The 24,527-nt window shown below is 41.8% G+C and overlaps 1 protein-coding gene and 2 long non-coding RNA genes across 5 annotated transcripts in view; 1 reads left to right on the top strand and 2 right to left on the bottom strand.

The window, feature by feature from the left end:
• The first annotated feature begins 269 nt into the window (after positions 1–269).
• Positions 270–11,710, top strand: LOC121163632. Of its 2 annotated transcripts, none has more exons than XR_005884926.1 (4): positions 270–398; positions 2,325–2,448; positions 5,764–5,929; positions 11,552–11,710. It is a non-coding gene; the product is annotated as an uncharacterized LOC121163632 (long non-coding RNA). The 2 variants fall into 2 exon arrangements; XR_005884925.1 differs by lacking the exon at positions 11,552–11,710 and adding an exon at positions 11,272–11,485.
• On the bottom strand, positions 10,777–11,710 carry LOC121163633. Its single transcript, XR_005884927.1, has 2 exons — positions 11,619–11,710; positions 10,777–11,062 (listed from the first exon to the last, which is right to left on the bottom strand). It is a non-coding gene; the product is annotated as an uncharacterized LOC121163633 (long non-coding RNA).
• A 1,573-nt stretch (positions 11,711–13,283) lies between these two features.
• The window catches only part of MYCBP2 (MYC binding protein 2), a 208,949-nt gene continuing 197,705 nt past the window's right edge, over positions 13,284–24,527 (bottom strand). For both annotated transcript variants that reach the window (XM_040991268.1, XM_040991267.1), the window contains 6 exons: positions 23,811–23,999; positions 22,736–22,843; positions 20,990–21,199; positions 17,607–17,714; positions 16,936–17,101; positions 13,284–14,131 (listed from right to left, as the gene is read on the bottom strand). In XM_040991268.1, the coding sequence (XP_040847202.1) occupies positions 14,016–14,131; positions 16,936–17,101; positions 17,607–17,714; positions 20,990–21,199; positions 22,736–22,843; positions 23,811–23,999 (897 nt within the window). In that variant the 3' untranslated portion in view covers positions 13,284–14,015. The remainder of the gene's footprint in view (positions 14,132–16,935; positions 17,102–17,606; positions 17,715–20,989; positions 21,200–22,735; positions 22,844–23,810; positions 24,000–24,527) is intronic.

The following is a 24,527-nucleotide window of genomic DNA, read 5'->3' as shown; positions in this document are numbered from 1 at the left end:
CTTCGCGTGTCCGGCCACCCGACGAGACGCCTTCCCTCTCAGCCCTGCGCTGTCGGCGCCTCAGTCCCGGGGCTGCCAGACGACTCCCTGCCAGCGGACCGCGGCCACCACGCAGTTGCCCAGCTCCTCCGTCCAGACACCGAGTCCAAGATGGCGCCCGGAGCTCGCGGGCGCGCGCCTTCGCCGGCGCGTCTCCTCCCGCGGGGGGCGGGGCGAGTCCCGCGGCGCGGCCTGGCGGGAGCGCGCCGCGCGGCCGGCAGCCTCCAGGCTCTGGAAGAGGCGTTGTCGTCTGGAGACGTTGTGGTGGAGACGTGACTCCTGCTGAAAGGCCAATGTTTTGTTTGGGAGCTGAGCATGGGCAGGCGGCAGCTAACTGGACGGCGAAGCGACGAGCTGAGGTTCGGAGTGAGGAGGTGGAGCGGCCGAAAGCGGGAGGGCGAGTCCCCGGAGCCCGCGGCGCTCCCGGTCGGCCCCAGCGGGCCCAGCAAGGCTCCTCCGCTGCCGGCGACAGCGACACACCTCTGCACCTGCGGGATGCAGTAGGGAACTCCCCGGGCTGGAGGCACAGCCAGCGCGCAGCTGTGGAACAAGCTGGTGGCAGAAGGCTTTTGGAAACCAAATCGCCCCAATGTGTAGGTGCTGTCCAGATCACTTGTTTACAAAGCTAGAACGTTTGCATGCGGCGAGGTCTTCTTAGGAACAAAACCGTCATTTAAACCAGCCCCGGTTCCTGCCTCCCTCCCCCTAAAAAGCCATTAGAGAAACCAAACAATTTTCCACCCCGAGATGTGTTCCATCTTTCTGGCTTCCGTGCTGGAGATTAGAAGAGACTGATGTCTGAGACCCCTTCATTCTCCCCGTTCCTGAAAAGCCGTAGGTAAGATGGTATGAAGATGCAATGTTAGGAAATATCAGTGCTTTTTCTTTTTAAAAGTCTAGCTATCAATCAGATCATGAAATTAGAGAAAGAACCTCCAGCCCCCGATAACGTACCTTCCCACAATGTCTTAGGTCTCTCAACGACTGAATAATGAGGGACCATAGGACGTTCTAAGAAAAGTAACGATGCTTATTACAGGTCAGAAAACCAGTCGCATACAAGAAAGACAAGCCCGTCTACGTAAAGGAGGGTAAAGAGTGACTGGGGCAGGTGCTGCGGTGTCACAGGTTAAGCTACCACCTGCAGTGCTTGCATGAACACTGCCTCCCCCTTCTGCTCCAGCTTCATCCTAAAGGCCTGGGAAGCACAGGAAAGGACCGCCCCAGGGTTTGGACCCCCTGCCACAGCTGTGGGGGGTCAAAAAGAAACTCCTGGCTTCTTCCTGGCCTAGCCTGCTCCGTAGTTACAGCTCTCTGGGGAGTAGATCAAATAAATAAATCTCTCCTTTTCAGTTTGAAAGAGTATGATCAACAAAACAGCTAAGTAAGCAAACATTATTAAAATAATTACATCACATTAATAGTTTACCATTTATAATCATAGCCCCTTTATGTTTACCCATCACAATCCTAAAAGACACAAGGCACATTTTACCTACTGAATGTCTCCTCTTACCTGTTATTCAAGGATTTTTATTTTTGCCTTTTTGTTTAGAAGAGGTGCCTGCGTCGTGGTGTAGAGATTGAGCTGCAGCTCGGGATGCCCACATCCCATATTAGAGTTTAGGGTTGAGTCCTGGCTGCTCAGATTCTGATCCAGCTCCCAGCAAGTGTGCCTGGGAGACAACAGGTGATGCCTCAAGCTCTTGGGCCCCTCCCACCCTCTTGGGAAGCCCTGCTGGAGTTCTGGGCTCCTGGACTCTGCCTGGCCCTAGGCTAGCTCAGGCCATTTGGAGAACAAACCAGTGGACCAGAGATCTTCCTTGCTTCTTTGCAAGTAGATGAAAATAAATTGTAAGCCCACCGCCAACTAAATTGTATCAAAAACAATAGAAATTATTTTTTTAAAAAAGTTGATGTGCCACTTTGCCAAAAAAAAAAAAAAACGAATTGTAAAAAGAAACTTATTTTCCTGTCTGTCAATACTAATTGCCACTTACCAATTATGTAAATATCACTCAGGATCTAAGGGTGGCATGACAGCCAATTACTGCAATGCAAAAGATATCTTAGTTTAGAACCTGTTCAAAGCAGCCAGTGGCTGTGATAATAAAGAGCAGGCCAACAATCAGTCAGCTTAGTTCTGCTCTTGCGTTCTTCCTAGAGTATTTCCTGCAAGGGCGAACCACGCCCCCCACCTCCCACCTTCAGCTCTCAGGATCAGCATAGATGAAGACCAGGTTGTGATTTCTTAAAACACTAACTTGCAATTTTTTTTTCAACAGCATTCACAAGTCTTTGAAGTCCTGTTGCAGCATTTTGTAGAATGCTCTTCAGCTGGGGGCTGGTCTCGCGTTCTTCACATGACTGGACTTGGATTATTGATATTTGGGAGGAAACCACAAAGAGGTATGAAGTCCGATTCTCATGATAGCATAGCAAGGGTACCAGTGTGGTACTATTTAGAAGGAAGTGACTAGGTACAGTCAGTGCTGACGGGTTAGGGCGTTAAACTCCATCGTTTTAATGGGGAGAATGTTTACGCATGTTATTGGGTAGATTTGGTAGAGCTGCCTCTATATACCCTGATTTAATATTGCATTGTCTATTTTTCTGTCTCTATAGCTTCCTCTTGTCTGTCTTCCAAGTCACTGTATCTCTCTTAAGCTCTGTCTGTGCTAAGCAAATTTTTGCTTGATTTTTACTTATGAACTGTTTTCCTGATCTGTGTACCTTTTGTTTTCAGTAAATTTTTGTTTATGATTTTATTTGAAAGGCAGAGACACAGAGAGCACCCCAAGTAAAAAAAAAAATGAAAAGCCTATGTAAAATCAACGCATTTACAAATTTCAAAACTGGCATGAACTAGAGCATTTGAGAGCATTGTAAACATAGCAACACCCATTCCTTCAGAAGTAACTAAGGGCAAATGGAACTATGATTGAGCCCCGCAAAAATCTTTTCTGATACGTTGAGAAAATAGTAAAGAGGTAATGTTGCCAAGCTTTTTTCATGAAGCTGGAAAAACTGCCATTCCCAAATCATATACTGAAATGTACAGCCCTGTTTCTTGTATGGAAATCAATGCAAATATTCTCAGCAATTGTGCTCAAAATCAAGACCAAAATCAACAATACAATGATATTCCTGATTCCCTAGCCATCTTTCCTTTTCTTTTCCCACAGCGTGTGTCCCCTCCTAACTTCTGGCAAGGTGTGTGTCTTGGTTTCTTTCTTTTTTTTGTTTTGAATCTTGAATTTTATGGTGCAATTGCATAGAGTCTGGGATTCTGCCACCCCAGATTTTCCACATATTGTTACAATAGTGTAGTCCTTCATAAGGAGTTATAATTCCATCAGTCTGTTATTTAAATGTGCTCTGACATTGCTGGTACAGACAATGTCAGACAGTCCAGCATCCCATTCTCTGGATATGTTCAACAGTTTCAGTGGGAGTCCATCTTAGATTTGGAAGTAGGGATACGTATTGCAATATCTTCACATCTGGATATGGTAGTCTCTGTTATTCTATACATTCCCTTAAATGAGAAGCCATGAAATAAGGTCAGCAACAGGTATGAAGCTAATTTTCTCTCTGCTCAGCTAGAGTAGACACATCATGAAAGAATGACCCTGGTTCACAGCTCCTAGGCTCTATAGCAGTGCTCAGCTCAGTACATGTTCTTGGAAGAGCGCAGGGACACAGCAAGTCAGCGTTTATGTTTGCATGATGACATGGTATGGTGACCCAGACTTCAGGCACACATGACTAGTACTGTCACAAGGCAGCTAAGTTTTGCAGGGGAGCAGAGCAATGTATGAGGTGAAGCAGAAGGTGATGGGAGGACTCAGACACAAGGTCATGTGTATGTCGGTCAGAGGATCCTTTATCACACACGGAAGCCTGTCTGGTCTTACAGGTCATGTAAAGAAGTGCAGATTGACTCCCCGAACACTGGAACCCTGGGGAAAGACACTTGCACGTATTTCGCTCTTCCTCCTCCTCTTCCTCTTTCCTTTCTAAAGGGTGTGTGGTAGCTGAAGAGGGGGAGAGAAACAAGGTCTTGGTAATAATACCCACCAGGGAAAGTAGAAGAACTGTGTGCAACTATGGATAGAGAAAATTCAGGGCATAACATATGCACTGTATATAAAAAGTTCATGGGAAATGGAATTAAAAGCTAAGTTAATTTTCTGCAAAAATATTGAAATCCATGCCTATGAGGGACTTTCACAAAATTCAAGAAAATCCACATTATGGTGAAACTATACATGTATTTTAACTCTTGCAGCAAAAATAAACCTATATCTTTATTCCTCTTTTCCATGAGCCTTTAGAAGTACACATGTATGCCAGTGGTAGAGTAAATTGGAACGGAGGAAAAGAAAACAGAACAGCATAGAGTTAGGGGAAGGTTATGAACTGTTTGTCAATTTTGAAAAAAAAAAAAAACTTGTTACAGAGACTGGCTGAGAAAGAGAAGCAGGCAGTCTATCTGAGTTAGCAAGAAAAGCTCAAGGGCAGGAGTTGGCAGGGGCACAGAAGAGTGATTTGAAGGTCATTGCAGGATCACCGCACATGTGCATCTCCTGCGCCAGCAGAATAGCAAGGAATGGACCTGCCGTGCAGGACAGGGCATTTTCTCCCCTGAGAATTTGGAATTAAGATTAGAAGAAAAACAGTCCCTGCCTTGCTTGCTTGAACTTGTAACAAACACAGGAGCTATAGCTGATCGTTTTCTTTTTCAAAAATTTTCTTTGTTTCCTTTTTTCTATTTTGGAAGGCAGATACACAGAGGGATAGAATCTTTTCTCCTCAAATGCCCACAATAGTCAGTGCCGGGCCAGGCTGGAGTCAGGTGCCTAAAATTCAATCCAGGTCTCCCGCACAGGCGAAGGAAACCCAAGCACTTGAGCTATTGCCTGACATTAGCAGGAAACGGGCACAGGTGATGAGGCTGGGACTCAGCCCAGCTCTCTGATACCGATGTCGGTGATCCAAGAGGCATCTTAACCACTGGGCCAAATTCTCACCCCTACTGGTGATCGATTTTTACCAAGTTTCTGTGCAGTGACGAAGAAGAGAATGCTGATGCTGGAGTGACCCTAAAGGGAAAATGGAGCCGGAGTCACCAGCTCTTGCTCTGCTCTGTTCTCAAGGCCTGGAGGCAGTTCAGCCATTGCAAGTTTGTTTCTTGTTTTCTAACATGATTTTCAGTTTGCTTTCTTTTGCTTGCAACCAGAACTCATTAGCAGTACAGACTTGACCTGGAAAGCCTGCTCCTTGGACCTCACGTATTTTTTGTTTTGTTTTGTTTTTGCTGCTGTTTTTGTTTACAGTGAAAGGTGACAGTGGAATTTGGTCTCTGTGTCATGAGCCTGGGAGTGGGGGTGGGCGTGGCATCTTCTCCCCAGCGCTTATCCACAACAGGTGGTTCTGCCAAGTGCTTCCGGGGCGGCGGCTGCCAACAGCCACGTCTAGGTGGGGTCTCAGAAAAAGGCCTGGATGGGACGGCCCCTTGTTTAGAAAGATGTCTTGTTCAAGTTAACAATTCAGTCACAGATACTGCTGTGAGAAAAGTGGCAAATAGATCTGCCAAGAGCAGTGAGTCCAGGGAGGAGTGGAGCTTTTCACACCACCAAGTCATTGCTTGGGACCCTGCAAAGGGCAGGCCTTACGGGGCCTTACAGGCGATGCGACCCACCTGTGTTTTCCTAGTCTCAGACCTCTGTTTTCCCAACCCCTCTCCTGAAGCTCTCGGATCCTCACAATGCTGTTTCACCACCGAAGAGGACCTGAGCTCACCTCACCTCCACCTCATGTCTTGCAAATCTGAGAGCTTTTGGTCTCCACTGCTTTGACTATGCTGCCTCACAGCAGGAAGAGCGAGGTGAGATCTCAATCATGGCTTAGATTTTGAACCTGGTTTTACCATTTACTAGATAAGCAAGTTTGGGCAAATTACTTCAGTTTGCTCTTTAATCTTTTCTCCTACAAATGGGAGTAACTATACTATCTGCCACACGGAGTTGGAAGAATTAAACATGTTAACATACACATAAAAAATAGGTCAGCAGTGCAAGCAGCAATGACCAGCAAAAATGAGCTACATCGCTGCTAGTACCATAGGCTGAAGCTCCACAAGTGAGAACTAATCTGCTTGTTTCAATGCTGGGTCTGCCCAGCAGCAACAGCTGTGATGTTTTCTTTCTTCTTGGCCTGAGCAGCAGGAACACAGCATCAAAGGGACATGACATGCTATGCAAAAAAAAACAAAAACAAAAACAAAAAACAACAACAACAACAAAAAAAAAAAAAACCCCAAAAAAACACTCTTCTTACCAGGACTTTGGCTCTGTCCCTTGAAAAAACAATAAAACCTAGGTAAGCACTAAGACACACGACTTGCTTTGTGGGCTGCACATGCATGACAAGGGACATATTCTCATTCCAAGTGGCTCTCAGCCTTGGAGACAGACAAAGTTTGTTACATTTAAATCACCCCTACTAGTGTCCACCCCAAGAGGGTGGGCTCCCATTCACACTACCATCATAACATAGCAGCCTTGAATGGGGTCAGCTACCAGCCTGTACTAGGATAGCTCCACCGATACAGCCATTGCCTGCCTAAGGGTGTTTGTCCCAATGCTCAATGAGGCGTTGATTAGAATATTCTTTTGTAGATGTGAGTGTAACAGTGCATTAGTTATTTTTACTCATGACTTTTCACAAAATATATTTACTTGTTTATTTGAGAGGCAAAAATAGAAAAAGTCAGAGTCTGTTTCTGTTCCCAGATGCCTACAAGGGCAGGGGCTGGGTCAGCCAGAGCTGGGGCCCACAGACACAGGTCCAGTTTCTCCTGTGTCTGGTAGGAACTCAATGCCTTGGGCTGGCATCTGTTGCTTCCCAGGCTGCACACCAACAGGAAGCTGGAATATGAGCTGAGCCTCAAACACAGGCACTGTGACATATGATGCAGTCATCCCAAGTGACGCCTAAACAGTAAGCTCAGACACCTAGCCCAAGTATGACACTGTTTAAACATGATGTGGCATTACAGAATTTTATTTGAAAGGCAGAGTTACAGTGAGAGGGAGTTGCAGAGACGTTTTCCATCTGCTGTTTCACTCTCCAACTGGCCAGAACGGCCAGAGCTGAGCTGAGTTGACGTGAGGAATTAGGGGCTGCTGCTTTGAGCTACGTGGGTATTTGGCCATTCTCTGCTGCTTTTCCAGAACCAGAGGCATAGTCTACTATGGCACAACCTTGAGTCCTATTTCTTAAATGTTAATGTGATATTGATAGAACAGATTCACTGTTAGCCCATGGATACACTTCTAAGAGTACAATGACTTCCTTGTCTCCATCTGTCATTCTTTTAGTGTTTAATTTATATTGCAGTGTTGTCAAAGGCTCTAGTCATGGTTTTGCCTTTAGAGTAAATGGTGTTAGGCTACACTCTGTTCCGAGCATGCTGCATTTATTCCTGATCAGCATGCAGATTCGAGACCTCAGCTCCTGCTCAGCAGTTCCATTCAAGTCACCTAGAATTAAATCCCAAGACCAAACCGCTCTTCTGTTGTCTGTGTCTCAAATGTGCAAACATGCTGAACAACAGAGATAGGCTGTGTTGTGATCAGACCCCAAGCTGTGCCCAGACGGGCTTTCTGCACATGCACAAGCACACACACACACACACACACACACACACACACACACAGGGATTGATAAAGGTCTGGAGAGCTTTGGCTTCAAGTGGAATCGTTCCTTCCAGGTGGTCACTTCCATAGGGCTGTTTTGTTAGTCCCACTGACATCATCTTCTGCAGTCCCATCAGTTTCCTTTTTTCCTGTTCACTCCCCGTGAGAACATTGAGGAACAGCACATCATACACGTTTGCAGCATCATGAGTCCTGCCACTCCTTCCACCTGGCTAATAACTCCTTGACACAAAGAATACTCAGTGCTGACTTCTCATTGTCAGTTCTTTCTTGCCTAGTTTGGCAGAGGCAGTGAGACCGGGCTTCTCTATGCTGTGCACCGGTTGTGGTTTGTGTCTGGTTTGTGCAGTGGTACACCGTATTGGAACCATTTTTTCCACTAAGGCCCTGGGGAGTGTCTGGACCCTCTCCCTTCTGGACCTTTGTGTAAGGCCTCTCAGTGAGGCAATGAGTTTCCTAACACTGTACACACTAGGAAGACATTTATTCTCTTTTGAGGAACTTAGCGTTCTGATAGTCAATGCCATACTCACATAAATCAAAGCTTTCAATATGACACTACCCTCACACATCATCAGACACTGAGTCATTCGCTTCAACTTCCATAGCTGAGAAAAAGTAGTGAGTGTTTTTTGGGGGAAAAGTGGGCAAGGTCTTGGGAGGCACATCGGTGTTCCTTGTTCTTCAGTATGAAGCACTGACTGGGGGCTGGCACTGTACTGTAGTGGGTAAAGCCACTGCCTGCCAGACCAGCATCCCATATGGGTCTGGGTTCATGTCCTGGCTGCTCTATTGACAGTCCTCCTTGCTAATGGGTTGAAAAGCAGCAGAGGGCAGCTTAAGTGCTTGGGCCCTGCCTCCTTGGGGGAGACCTGGAAGTTCTTGCATCACGGCTTCAGGTTGGCTCAGCTCTGCCCTTTACATCCACCTCGGGAGTTAGGAGCAGGTAGAAGTGCACCCTTTTTCTATTAATCATTCAAAACAAACAAGTTAATCAGAAAAGCACTGATTGGAGTTTGTCCCCTCCTCCAAAGCAGCCAGTGCTTCCCTTGACAAGTTTCAAAGCATATGCTCAAGTCTGGCCTGGGATCCAAGCTTAGGCAAAAACCCACTTCTGCCCAAGCATTCTCTGTGACCTTCTTACTGGTTTAGCTCAGGTAGAATTTGCGGGGTCCTAACTGAATGCTCCTGCTGATTCATCACAATTTGCACATGTGTGCAATCTCCATCCTGTTCAAAACAGAGAATATTTTAGCAACTGCCTCTCCCTCCAGCACCCTTCCAATCAGGCCCTCTCTAAGACAACCACTGTTCTCAATTCTGTCACCAATGACTGTGGTTGGAAACGGCCATCTTCAGACTGGGGCGCTCGTGGGCTCGCACAGCATATGCCTTTTTTTTTTTTTTTTTTGCATAGCATTTTGTCTGTGAGATGGATCCAGGTGACATGCAGCTCAGCTTCAGCTAAACCCATCTAGTTGTCATTCTACCACAAATGCTATGTTGTTGCTGTTTTCCCTTGCTGTTCAGCTATCTGGGGCTCCATCTTTATTATTTTTTTTTCCCCTCTTGAATCCTAGCTGAAAATAGATGAGAAAAAAATAACCAATGTGGGGGGGAAGTTAGAGAGATCACTGGAGTTTTATAGAACAGTTCCTTGGCACAAATGAGTAGTCTTTAAAAAGTTCATGGAAAACATTACTTTTCCCTTAACTTTTTAAAGTACCCTTGAGTCTTCCACCAAGGTTGATCTGAGCCAGGCCTCCTCCATGGCCTTTTGCCTCCCCAGCTCCATTTTTCCCTTTGGAGTTACTCCAGCTGTCTTTGTTAATCTGCTTAGGATTGGATGGTACAATTCTTTCAAGATTCTGACAAGAGCCTTGACCAGCTCCTGCTAACACAGGGATAGTTTCCTGTTATCATCCTCAGTACACTTATCAGCATGTTTAAAAAAAAAAACTTTAAAAAGATATCCTAGGCCAGCACTATTCATTGGAAGTACATGCAAGCCACAAATGCAATGTAGAATGTTCTAGAAGCCACACTGTAAAATGAAGAGAAACAGGTAAAACTCATAACTTTAATAGTATATTAAAAATACTATCTCTGTGTGTAGTCAATAAAATATGGTAGAAATATTATTCTTTTTCTCTGTGGGACTCAGTTGCTTCATGTTTAAGTGAACAATACTTGGTGGCTTAGAACACAAACATCCCTTATTGTGTGGAGATCAGCAATCTATAATGGGCTGACTCCAGGGGCTGGCGGACCCAAATTACTGCTAAAGGCTCTTGGGGCAGAACCTGTAATCTTGATTTTTCTGGTTTCTGGAGGCTAGCTGGCTGTTTCCTCTATCTCCAAAGTTAGCAAGGATAGTCTTCAGGCCTACAGCTCTGGCCTTTGCTCGTGTCATTTTATCTTCTCTGGTTCTGACCCTCTCAATGCCTCCTTTACTGGATTAGGACACATATTATGTTGGGCTCAGTAGATTAATCCAGTATAATCTCCCTGTCTCAAAGTCTCATTTCTTACTACTTTTGCAATGTCCCTTTTGCCACATATGCCACATCCCGAGCATGGGAAGATGTGTTATTCCTGCCTCCAGACACCCAGGCATTAGTCCAGTGCTTGGCCACTAAGCACTCTCAATAAGGTGATTGTGGCTCTGAATAACATTTACACAGTTCCATGTGTGTGTGTGTTCTGTGACTGTATCATGCCCAAGCACCCAGCCTGGCACATGACAGCATGTTTATTCCTTAGCCCATGTGGTTCACTCATCAAACACCCTCCATAGTTCCCAAGCCACAAGGGACGGAGTTCCACCCTAGGTAGGGTGGAACATTAAGTGTGGACCTGGAGTGAATATTTCAATATTGACTGACAGAATGAAGCAAAAGAGCTAGTTTTGCTTCTGAGAAACCCATGCCCTCATTGGAGTGTTCAGACTTTTGCTTCTTAAAAATTACTCTTCTTCAAGGGTCTTCCTGCACTTTCCTTGTTCCTCTCCTTGGTTCCTCTTTTTTGGCCTAAAGCACTTTTCTAAAGACTTTTGCATTTGATTTCAATTTAGTATCATTTCTAAGAAAATGACACTGTAGTTACAAGTAGCTGATTTAAGGTTAAACGGGAAAAAAGGAGATAGAACTCTTCCGGTTTCAATGCCTGTGCTTTTCACCTGCTCTTGGTGGTTTATAGGAAAATGCAACATTGCAGCATTCTGCCACTGTCAGAAACAAGTGTCTGATTATAGATCGAGGATGGTGACAGCAAGGGCAGGAAGAGACTTTCAGAAAAATCTGAAAAAGGCAAACCAGTATCTATTGTGAACAAGAAGTGAATTAAGGCACTACATATATGTCGTATCTAATAAGCTTATTGACAGAATAAGGTTTTAGGGTCAATCTAGTCAGAAAATTGAGCAAAATGGCATTTCCTAGGAAAAAGTTTCTTTCCAGGAAGTCATTGACATCCAGTATTGTGACTCTTTCCATTTTCTGTTCCACAGAACACGTGGATGACAGTCTCGTGTGCAAGATGCGTGGGCCGAATGCCTGCCACAGCCATCTCTCTTTCTGCGTTTTGTTATAATTTACTCCTCTTTTCTGGTTTAAGATGCTAGACAAAGTGTGATTACAAGTGACTCTGTCATAATGGAGAAGTAAAGGTGTGTGCACCATAGAGCTTTGCCGTTTTATTCCTCTTGTTAACTAGAATATTAACTTGAGAAGGCTCATGCTAGCCAAGCCATCTCAATTACTTCCTGTTTTCCTTCTTTTCCATTACAGTTTATAAACTGGAGCGGATTTATCTGCCAGCACAGTTAATGCATCCAAGATGATATTGCTTACTCACTGTGCATGAAGTCTTGCATTTGGATGCCACTCTGCAGGCTGGGTTCACTGCTGTGGCCAGTTGCTTTCAACCCAATGTGTGAGCCTCTCTTCCGTCTTCTCAGCAGTAAATGGTGGAACAGCTTTAGTCTCTGTCTCAATTTTTTGTTTTCTGGGAACATTTTAAAGCAACCTGGAGCTAGTATTGTCAGACTTTTTTTTAATCCTACTTCAGATTTTTCTACTTATTCACTTTTGTTTGTCTAAAGCACACTTTTTGCCTTTTTCTGTATCTGATATTAAAATGCTCTAAAATACTTTTTATTGGGAAGGCATATATACAGAGACGAGGAGACAGAGTAAGATCTTCCTTCTGATGAGTCACTCCTCAGGTGGCTGCAATGGCTGGAGCTGAGCCAATCCGAACCCAGGAGCCAGGAGCTGTTCCAGGTCTCCCATGCGGGTGCAGGATCCCAAGGCTTTGGGCCGTCATTGACTGCCTTCCCAGGCCACAAGCAGGGAGCTGGATGGGAAGTGGGGCAGCCAGTATTAGAACCAGTACCCATATGGGATCCCGGCGCTTTCAAGGTGAGGACTTCAGCCCCTAGGCTCCTGCGCCAGGTCTGGAATATTCCTTAGTTTACAAAATGCAGCTCAAATGGCCTCTCAATTACTCCTTTCCAACAATAAAAACAAAATCAGTCAAGTTTTTTCATAAGGTGTTACACATCTGGATATTTTTATGGAATCATAATGTTTTATGAAATAGTTAACTGTGCTCAAATCTGATCTCCGAGACAAAAACTGTTTTAAACTTTACTGAAACAGTAAACACAATGTCATTAAACTTGAGATTGGTTTCAAAACTGACAGAATAATTTCAGTGATTTCCAACAGTGGGAAATTAAAATAAAATGGAGCAAAACTTATGTATAAAATACGACTTATGATGAACTGAATAACAATAATTTGCCAATTTCATGCTCAAATGGAGAAAACAGAAAAAAATCTACCCCTGCAAAAAAAAAATCTAACTAAACAACTCAAGTCAAATGTAACAGATTAGTGATTTTACTGTTGTAGAAAATCACTGCGGTTGGTGTCGTAGAACAGTAACTTAAGCCTCGCCTTTAGCACCAGCATCCATATGGGCACCGGTTTGTGTCCTGGCCGCTCCACTGATGTTCCAGCACCCTGCTACAGCCTGGAAAACAGTGGAGGATGGCCAGGGGTTTGGGTTTCTGCCCTTATGTGCAAAACCTGAAGGAAACTCCTGGCTCTTGGCTTTAGATCTGTTTAGCTCCGTTATTGTGGTCATTTAAGGAGTGAACTAGATGATGGAAGACCTCTTTCTGTCTCTCCTCTCTGTAACTTGGCCTTTCAAATAAAATTTCTTTAAAAATCTTTAAAAAATGCTCAGAGACCTGTTGGTTTAGTAGAAACTGCTAAACTGATTACTTTCTAAAATATTTTCTTCTGCGTGTGGTGTAAGTTTACGAATGTTAAGGTATAGTCCGATCTACTTGAGTTTAAGATTCTAACACTATACTTTATTATTACTCTTATTTTCCTGAGAAGAACTGATTGTGCTGTGTTGGTAAATAAATAATTTTACAAGGCAAACTGGATATATTTTAGATTTTAGAAGTGTTTAAACATTGTTCTCAAACAACATCTTACACAAGTGTCAGACTTTATCACTGTATAAAAATGTACAGTGGTTTTATTGACATGTACATTCCAATATGTTTATAGCTGCAAGATAATGAGGCACACTCAGTATTGCACTTCATTAAAATTTCAGGCTCAAACTTAACCTAGAAGTTTAAATGAAACTGCATTGTAATTTAGTAATTCTTATACAGGACAAACATTGATATCTCTATATACAGTGTGATACTTATTACATTTATATGCTGTCCTAACACAATTTTTTTTTTAAATAACAGTCTAGGAAATAAACCAGAATATTCCTCTTTCTTTTTAAATCCCTACCCGTGATGCAATTGTACAGGATTACAAAAAGGCAGTATACAATAAACAATGATTATTATTATTATTTTTGTTTTTGCTTAAAAGCCAGCATCATTCTTAGTCCATGGGCAAGGCGATTCTTTTTTTTTTTAAATCAATTATCTATGAATGTCCAATGCTTCACAGGCCAGTGACGGTAATGGCCACATGCAAACACCTCACAAGTTTGATGTCTTGGTTCAAAAGAAGATAAACCAAAATAATGGGGAAACTGTCCACAGCAAGATTTATGTACATGGTATTTGGCATCCTTCTTGCGCTGTGAATGGTTCATCTTCATGGATGTACAAATGGTCCCGTCCTTATCCTGAGCAGAGTTCAAACTTCGCCGAGTCCTCTGGGGGAAGAAGGCAACTTGTCTCTGTCAACAAAGGATCTGAGTGTTCTAAAAAGTGTGGGCGTTTCTGCACACTCCACAGCCCAGAGCAAACTCCTCCCCAGTTGGTGGATGGACAACATGGAGTGGACATTCAGTCCCTTCTAACTGCTTGCCTTTGGGACCTAGAGCAGTGTTGAAGGAAGCAAAGGAATATAATTAAGAGTTTACATGCACACGTGAATCTCAAAGGTTATCCAAGAAGTAATATGACTATAGCTACCCAAATATAGAATTTTAGGACTTCAATTGTCCTTTAATTACACTAGCAAAAAATGTTAACTACAAAAAATTCAAGACAACAGATATGAAAACAGAGCAAGTAACTGGGTCCCTTACCTATCCCATCCTGCCTAGAGAGAACCACTGTATGTAACATATCTTTTTCTATTAACAAACAGACTTGCTGTAAATAAATGACTTATGTAAAAGGTATATCATTTTAAAGCAAATAGCAATGAACCAAAAAGGTCATAAAAATCCTTCAATTTAGTCTAGTTAAAAATTATTCCAGATGCAAATGCTTTCCCATAAGTGAAAACAAATGTAAATATAAAATCATTATCCTATCTTTGTTGAAGAAAAAGGAAAAATTGGTAAAATGACAAGACTGACTATTAGCATTTAAAAAAAAAAGTTCTCCGGGGGAAGGCATTTGGTCCAGCAATAAAGGTGTTTCCTGTGTTGGAGAGCTTGGGTTTTTGTCCAGGCTTTGTCTTCAAATCCAGCTTTCTGCTGGGAGGCAGGAGGCCTGAACACAGGATCCCCGATACCTGAATGAGACACCTGGATTGAATCTTTGGCTTGCGGCTTTGGTCTTTCTAACCCAGGTTGTTGCAGAATGAACTGACAGATGAGAGCTATATATCTCTCAAATAAAATATGCTAAAATTAAAAAACAAAAATTTAAGTATTTGAAGGGATATTAACAGAAAAATTGCAATCAACTCAACTTAAAATACATAAAATATGTAAAATAACATAAAATAGAATAATCTGTAAGAAGCCAAGATATTTTTTGATAATCAAATACTAGGATTATAAAGCATACAAAATCTGTACTCCTCTACTGTCTAGTTATGTAAGACCAGTGTTGTGGTGTGGCTGATGAGGTTTTGTTTGCCATGTCATAGTTCCCTACTGGCGTACTATTTGAAGTCCTAACTGGAAAAGCAGCAGAAGACAGCCCAGGTGTTTGGGGCCATGCCACACAATGCCACCGTCTGGGTAGTGAACCAACAGAAAATCCCACTATCACCTCACTTTTCAAATCAGTCTTTAAAAGCCCCCACAAAATAAACTAAGAAACTTATGTGCCTGCACCAAGCCATGAGCTTCCTGTCATGTTATTTTTGTTCCTTTATAAACAAGGAGCTTAACTGTTTTACGACTAGAGACGGAGTTTACACTGCAATGCTGAAGCCCTGCTTCACAGCAGGAGGAGCGATGGGAACGATGTTTTAGTTTTTTAGTCTGGCTTTCAATATAACACCTGTAAATTTTAATACACTTTGGGAGAAAAACATCATAAGATCAGATGGAACCACCTTATCCAGATCAATATGAAAGAAGTCCCATTTATCTCTTTGGGATTTAAAACATTTCTGATATATAAAGGGGAAATCATAAAAAGGTGGTGTGTACAAAGATCCTGGCTTGACACAGTTTAAGAGTCGATTAAGTATTAGCTATTATTACTAGTACTGAACAAGAGTGTATGGAGTCGGGCCCGGTGCGGTGGCGCAAGTGGTTAAGGTCCTCGCCTTGAACACCCGGAGTTCCCATATGGGCGCCAGTTCTATCCCGGCAGCCCCACTTCCCTTCCAGCTCCCTGCCTGTGGCCTGGGAAAGCAGTCGAGGACGGCCCAAAGCTTTGGGACCCTGCACCCGTGTGGGAGACCCAGAAGAGGCTCCTGGCTTCGGATCGGCATAGCATCGGCCGTTGCGCTCACTTGGGGAGTGAATCATCGGACGGAAGATCTTCCTCTCTGTCTCTCCTCTCTGTATATCTGCCTCTCCAATAAAAAATAAATAAATAAATAAATCTTTAAAAAAAAAAAAAAGAGTGTATGGAGTCCTGGGGTAGAGGAATGACAGGTTCTTTAGAAGAGGATATTAAGCACATTAAGTGGTGCCGAACAACCTTTTTCACTAACTTTCATCCAAGGGCACCTGCTCTATTATTTCACCTGGCTCCTCGCTCATACCGAGACCTGACATTCTAGTCAAGGGATTCTTTTGCTTCTTTAGACTACTTTGAATTGAGTTTCCACCACTTAAAACAGAGTTTTCTGGGTCTGGCGGCATGACCTAATGGCTAAAGCCCTCGCCTTGAACGCGCCGGGATCCCATATGGGCGCCGGTTCTAATCCCAGCAGCTCCACTTCCCATCCAGCTCCCTGCTTGTGACCTGGGAAAGCAGTCGAGGACAGCCCAATGCTTTGGGATCCTGCACCCGTGTGGGAGACCTGGAGGAAGTTCCTGGCTCCTGGCTTCGGATAGGCACAGCATTGGCTGTTACGCTCATTTGGGAAGTAAATAATCGGACAGAAGATCTTCCTCTCTCTCTCTCTCTCACTCTCGGTATATAATAAATAAATAAATCTTTAAAACAACAACAGCAAAAACAGAGTTTTCCTTTAAACCTTAAATACAACTAGATGCCATACATTAGCATACTTTAAAAAGTGTATAGAATAATCATATTAAAAGTTCATTTACATTTTATATAATATATACTGAATACTTTGAAATCCAAGCACAGGTTTTTCATTATTGCACATTTCCCTATGTATTCAAAGCTAAAGTTACTGCTCCAGAAGTGTTTCTGCACCACAACAGATTCTTATTTTTAAACTCCACTTTCCCAGGAAGTTTTTGAAGTATCTTTGGAGATCATAATTCTGATTCCAAAATATTAACAGCATACCTGCAGGACAGTGTGGTAGTTCTTCCTTAGGAATGCTGGTCATTCTTTGAAAGTCGTCATGACAAGCATTACAAAAATGTGTTGTTCCAAAACAGAAGAAGACAGCCACTGAGCAGCAATAGCGACATTTATATTCCAAAAAGTCTGTGCCATGTTTGGGACACATCTATACCAAAAAAAGAGAGGGAAAGAGAGAAGATTACAGGTGGACTATCTCAGTCTTGTTTGGGACAGTTATATGCACAGCTCATTATTATTTTGAGAACATACGAAGCTCACCAAAGCCCAGGCCACACAGAGAAAGCCCCATGTTCTAAGCATATCTCTATCAGCTTTTCAATGTCCTGGTTTTGCATGCTGGAAATTCATAATATTTCATCCTTCAATTATACAGATGTACTATGATGATTTCGTTGAAGGAAAAACCTGAAAGTCTGACTGCTGATTTGAACATAATATGTTCATTTTTTTGTTGTTCAAACACAGTGATCATTTCACAGAAAAAACTAGGAAATGTAAATATTCAAAAAATAACTTGAAAAATGGCATAATGTGCTAAAAACACCAGAAATCATAGGGAAAACATATGGTTTAATTTCTACCATATTGGTTACATTTTTCTTGAAAAAACTGTAATGTTTCTGAACTATCTGATCACATGCTCTGCTCACCTGAGCCCTCGACACATCAGAGCAGGCACCACAGATGAGCTCTCTTGGGTCATAGTCATCCCCCTGCCCAGCTTCAGCATCACAGCGAGCTTCACCACCAAAATAGGCCTAGAGAGAAATCAGGTTTACATTTCAACAAAAAAAGGACTCTGGAAGTAGTGACACACTATAGGAGAATCAGTCAGCTTTTTGTTACTTTACTTCAAATATCCCAGAGGAACTTCTCGGGAAAGAAAAGGCTTATTTTAGAATAAAACCGAAGGTTCACGATTCAAAAGTGGTTGGCCCCTTTAGTCTGGCATCTGGTCAAGGCTGGCAATGGCAAACATATGTGTGGGGACAATCACATAGTAAGCCAGGAAGTAGAGGGATAACTGGGCTAAACTTGATCTAGGCAATCAACCTACACTGAGAACTACTTCCTAAGATCCCTATGACTTAAAACTCCCACACTGGGCTCCATCAATCTACCACTGTTAGATCAACCTACCATGCTAATCAAACGGTACTCCACGAATTTTTTTTTTTTTTTTATTGTTGCTTACATTATATTATGTAGTACAGTTTTATAGGCGCTGGGGATCCCCCCCACCCCTCCCATACCCCTCCCCCCATGGTGGATTCCTCCACCTTGTTGCATAACCATAGTTCAAGTTCAGTTGAGATTCATTGCTTGCAAACACATGCCTAGCATAAAGTTCAGCGTCTTACTCCACGAATTTTGAACGTGAAATTTTGGAGTTCGAAAGCCTCGTGAATTTGGGGAAACAAGTCTTGTTCAATTTATAACAAGGAACTGAAAGCAGTGAATCCAAGACTAGGAGGTCTTAAAAAAAATACAACCATGATCTCTTTCAGTGCCAAGTGCATGCCCATAATGCTGACTTAGGGTAGAACTAAGAAACAAAGGAGTTACAATTCTGGAAAGGATTCATGCTCATGTAGGGAGCTCAAACAGAATTCTTAAAGCAGAGGAAAGAGGAACAGACAACACTCTGAATGAGTATAAAGCGTAACATACTAGCTATATTTAAGTTATAACAAAACCTGAGTAATTTCCTCATTTTGAAATATTAAACATATTCTCTTATATTGCTTTAAAGATTATATTTAGAATGCATGGCTAGAAATTCCCAAATTCTAAATGCTGTAAAACAAACAAACAAAAAAATCTAAAACAAGTTATTAGTGGAGAATAATGATGCCAAAACCTGTGGGAAGGAGGAAAAAAATTTCAAGAACCTTCTGATCATATTAACATTTTCAAAAAGGAAAATCAATTTTGATAATTTTATTTAGAACTCTACGCATGTTTATAAAGCTACATTATATCCAGGAACTCAAGCACATCCAACATAGGCCCTTGAATAAATTATCACGATGGATGATTTATCACCTGTGTTTTCCCTGGGCACAAAATAAACGAGGCCAAGCAATTGGGACAATTTGCATGTACACAATGTCCTACACTCTAAAAGCTATATCCAAACTGAGAATAAACAGGCTGTGTCAATATAAAGCTATTATCTGCACTAGAAAAGCAGGTCAAAAGACAGGTTTGTGGCCATTGATGCAGAGGTTATACATGGTCACCCACCAGCTAAATTTGGACCTAAAATGGTTTCGGTTGGTCTTGGGGGCCTACTGCTTATTTCAGATGTTTCAATCTGCTAAGACCTCTGCCTGGGTTCCTAACTGACTACCCTATAGTAGCACAATATTCACTTCTGATGTTTAGCACACTGAACATGGTTATAACATTATCTGTAACAATGCAAGTTGAAGAAATATATATTAATGGTTATGGGCTATCATTTATACATTCAGTCTTCCATTCATTTTCTGTTGTTTTTTGCTATTGTTGTAGTGGGCAACTATTCATTCTTTCAGTTACTCAGTCACTCATTAATTCATTCTCTAACTAAAAGTACCAAGTATTAGAGACAGAAAAATGAAAGACACATTTTGTTTCAGGGAATTTATTAAGTTTGGCAGAGAGGCAAATCTAAAATTGTAAAGGCAGGTACTACATAAAGAAAAAGAAATTTAAGCAGAATTCTGAAGTAGAATATGACAGATTTCACTGCATATATAAGAATGTGTGTATAGGGTTGTGGTAATTGAGTAAAATGTTTGCTAGGAAGTAGCAAAGAGTGTACCATGGAGAAAAATCACCTGTGTGATAGCTTGGGAATGACAGTCAGCAAATATGGTTGTGTCTGGGGAGAATGTTGGAGCATGGAGCACAAATGGTAGCAAATCCGGAGTTGAGACCATAGAGGTGAATGGGGGCTACAGGATTACAAGCAGAATTAGACAAGACCTAGAAATACCAATCTACAAGTAGCAGTGTTAATTATAAATGATACAATGGATGGCTCAGCAACTCCACAGATGGAATCAGTAAGAAAGCTCCTGCTAATAACCAAAGATGATTATGGTTGTTGAAGAAATACAAAAAAAGGATTCAACAGAATTGGAGACAGAACTGGCAGGAATTTGGAAAATGGAATAGATACCAGGAGCCTCAGGCTGATAAATATAATAAAAGACACAAATGTCTGGCAGCCAGTTTAACATTTGTATCCTAATGTCACATGACTTATATGGTCCTAATGGTGCTTTGCAGTGGGCAAAGCAAGACATGGGTGTAGCAGGCACTGCCAAAAGTTAGGAGGCAAGAATGAGAAAATACTATTTCAGGGGCAAGGAGGTAATGAAAAGGATACTGTTCTGAAAGATAAGAATTTTAAGAATGATTAACATAATCAAACCAGAGAAGTTCATCTGATACACAGTTAAATTGGGCAACAGGAGGTTGTGATATTTAGGAAGTAGTTTTTGTAGATAAAACATCACATATATTTAACAAAAAGTCCTTTTACATAAAAATTCAAAATAAAGTAAGTAAGTACAATTTGAAACACTGTTAAGGGGCCAGTCTTGCGACACAGTTGGTAAATATGCTGCCTAAGCCGGTGGTATCCAACACGGGTGCCATTTTAAAGTCCTGGCTGCTCCATCTCCAATCTGGCTCCCTGCTAATGTGCCTACGAAGCAGTTTAAGATGGCCCAAATTCTGTGCCGCTGCGACCGAAGTAGGCAACTTGGACAAAGCTCCTGTTTCCTGATTTTGGATCAGTCCAGCTCAGGCCACTGTGGCCATCTGGAAGTGAATCAACAGATGGCGAATCTCTCTGTAATTCTGCTGTTCAAATAAATATAACTTTAATAGTAATAATAAAAAAACCCACTATATAAAATTATTTAAGTTTTAACTTCAAACTTAAAACGTAACCAAAATGAGAAATGAATACATAAATTGACTTGCTTAAGTATATGGATACTCTAACTTTTAAAACATAGTATAACTTATAGCATACCTTTCGGCATTTATAACAGACATAATACGCGTATCTGTTCATGGCATAGCCAGCTGGATCATTATAAAACCTCACACCAGGCGTTGTGATAGCCTCACTCTTATGTAGACCTTCATATTCCAGCCTCATTAAGGCTTTTCTTCTGACATCCTCATAGAGTTCTTTGATTGGGTCAAGTAGGTCCTTTAATACTATATGGTTGATTTTGTTCTGAAATTTAAAAAGTTAGATTCTTTAGCAGAATAATTAATCCAACAAACATTTAGAATGCCTCTAAGCACTAAGCATTTTGTCAGGATAGCCTTTCAGTAAACATCTTCTAAATAAAATGCTACTTAAAAATAATCTTGGAAGGGCCCGGTAAGGTAGCCTATTGGCTAAAGTTCTCGCCTTGAATGCGCCAGGATCCCATATGGGCACTAGTTCTAATCCCAGCAGCTTATACTTCCCATCCAGCTCCCTGTTTGTGGCCTGGGAAAGCAGTCAAGGACAGCCCAAAGCCTTGGGACCCTGCACCCGTGTGGGAGACCCAGAAGAGGATCTGGGCTTTTGGCTTCGGATCGGCACAGCATCGGCCATTGCGGCCACTTGGGGAGTGAATTATCGGACGGAAGATCTTTCTCTCTGTCCCTCCTCCTCTCTGTATATCTGACTCTGCAATAAAAAATAAATCTTTAAAAATATATAAATAATTAAACCTTAAAAAAATCTTGGAAAAGTCCTTATATTCACATATTTTCAAGGAATCAGAACAGACATGTAACAAATGGGGCACACAGGACCCAGTACATGAAAATCCCATTTTATTCCCTTCCCACTTCCTGGGTCTAAATGTATCTCTGGGTGCCTTAGTTCTTCTGAGAATAAAGCTCACGTGGGTGCCATAAATACAATATCTGCATACCCTTCCTCTGTTGGGGGTGAGTGGGTGTGTATGTATGAGTGTGTTGGTTCCTCAGCAGGATATTTTCTGCACCACTTTCAAGTATCTTTGCAAACTCTTAACTATGACTCTCCTTTATGGCATCCACATGAAAAGTGAAAATTAGATACCATAATCTTTTTTATTATTCCTTAATCTAAAAGAAATGATTGCATCCCCATGCTAAACTTCACATCAGCTTGCAATTATGAAGACAAAAAAAAATCTAGAAAAGTTTAATAGGACAATAGTAAAAGTAGCGAGGACGGCACTGTCACGTTTTTAAACAACTTATTAAAGCCATTATTAGCTTGTCAAAACAACTTCCTACTCTGCTAAATACTCCTGCAGAGAAATGTGCAGGTTTTTGCTTACTTAGCTCACTCTCAAAGCACCTAACGGCACTGAAACCTTCACCTCCAGTCTTTCACGGCAGGTGTCAGTGTCCACAGGCAGCTCCTTCCACCTGGTTGTCAGCCTTTGCTGACATGTGGCATGTGATCCGGACCCTCAGGAGGTCTGAAAGTAGTGATGCATAATGATGTTTAAATGAATTTGCCCATGTGAAACATTTAATGTAGCAAGGTTTTTCCTCAGTTTTCTCCTCCTCCTTTTTTAAAAAACAAAGTCATACAAGCTTTTAATCCGTAGTTGTTTTCAAATACACAATGGCAGCTAGACAGACTCCCTAAGATGCTCTGGCACCACCTGGATGAGGAGGCTGCTGTGTATACTGGCAGGGTCACAGAGATGCTGACAGATACTTATTTTTGAAAACAAAAAGATGAAAATAAATAGTACATAATTTCAGATTCCTTTTATACCTTGCAAATTGGACAAGATATAAATCCAAATGTTATCCTTGGACCAAGCCATCTGTTTTCCAACACTCGTCGACAGCACTGTAAGTGGAACACGTGACTACAGTCCAGCTTAAAGAAAGAAACGAGAAAGATATTAACATATATGGTACTGATAAAAGCACTAACATATTTGGGCAAAAAGTCCATGTACAGTTCTACTTAGACAAGTTATGGGAAAATCTAGAAATAAAGATAATGAACTTTCATTATTTCATTATTATTTATGAGCCATTTCGAAAGCTTTCAGTTCTGAGCCTGGCATAGTAGTCTATTGGCTAAAGTCCTCATCTTGCATGTCCAGGATTCCATACAGGTGCCTGTTCTACTCCCTGTTTGTGGTCTGGAAAAGCAGTCAAGGACAGCCTAAAACCTTGGGACCATGGACCCACGTGGGAGACCTGGAAGGGGCTTTGGGCTCCTGGCTTCAGACTGGTTCAGCTCCAGCTTTTGTGGCCATTTACAGAGTGAATCAGTGGACAGAATATCTTCTTTTCTGTCTTGCCTCATCTCTGTATATCTGAGTTTCCAATAAAAATCAGTCTTAAAAAAAACACTCTTCAGTTTTGATACAACCATTCATAGATTATTTAGGATAGTTTTGAGAATACTCATTATTATGAACTCGTAAGAATTGAAAATACACATAAACTGGTAAGTTAAACCCCTTGTTTAAGAAATCCAGTATCGACTTCTATAATGTACAGAAATAATTGCTGCCAGGTATAGATCAATTACATAATGACTTGTAAAAATCATGTGGGACTTCAGAGATTCAGGAAAGACTACCTTTAGTACGACTAAACTTCTCTCTTTTGAACATTTTGTATATATCTGGGTGACATGGGTTCATAAAAATCACAAGTGAAGTTGGTATGCAAAATGTCCAAAAAGAGACCATGAAGAGACAGAGGTTTTCTTTGACTAGCCTGGCAGACGTATATAACAGAACACTTCTGCCCTGTGACATAAAGAGATTTCGGTCATCCTTCTATCTGACTTCCGCCCAGAGCGCAGACGCGGCTAAAAGCACAGCAACCTGAATGGCGGGCGCTGCGGAGAGGGCTTCGGTGAAGCAGATCATGCACATGTCGTCTGCATCTTGCTTCAGGCTTGTGGCGTTTTTATCACAGCCATGGAGACAGGGCAGACAGTGCTCTTCATTCTTAACACCGCCACAGGGATGGCCACAGGGATGGGTCTTACTACACGCGATCTTGGCATATTCCTGTTAACGATGAACAAGGAAGGCAGACAATGATCAAAAAGACAAGCATTTTGGTAATTACATCTATTGTATTCATGTTCTATGATTACTTTCCCACAGGAAGTAACTATTACAACCAGTAATAATAAAGCTATGTCTATTCATTGCTTGAGACACTTGTAATAATTAGAAAAGTATTTTTCTTTCAATGTGATTTTAAGAAATTTACTACAGGCAAAGGAAATTCTGGCACAAAGTGAATTACAACTTTGATGCATTTGCTATCATGCCTTGGCAAGCAGCACACATTGCTGGAATATAATCTCTGAACTAGCTCTCTTATTTTGCCAAAATAGAAATTAAAAAAACTACCTCTTGATATTTCAGCATTATCTAAATTTTAAAGATCCAAAAGTACTTAGAATGCATAGAATGATGTAAAATCATATTTAGGACGAAGAATTATCAGATACAATAAGTTTATTTTCAGGGATTAAGTGAATAAACTGTGGAAGAGGTGTAGGAAATATAGCCCACAGATTATTTTAA

This window comes from Ochotona curzoniae, unplaced genomic scaffold (assembly GCF_017591425.1).
Source record: "Ochotona curzoniae isolate NIBS_2020 unplaced genomic scaffold, NIBS_Ocur_1.0 contig_64, whole genome shotgun sequence".
NCBI lineage: Eukaryota > Metazoa > Chordata > Mammalia > Lagomorpha > Ochotonidae > Ochotona > Ochotona curzoniae.
Note: the sequence above shows the minus strand (reverse complement) of the source record. Positions and strands in the feature narration are given on the sequence as shown.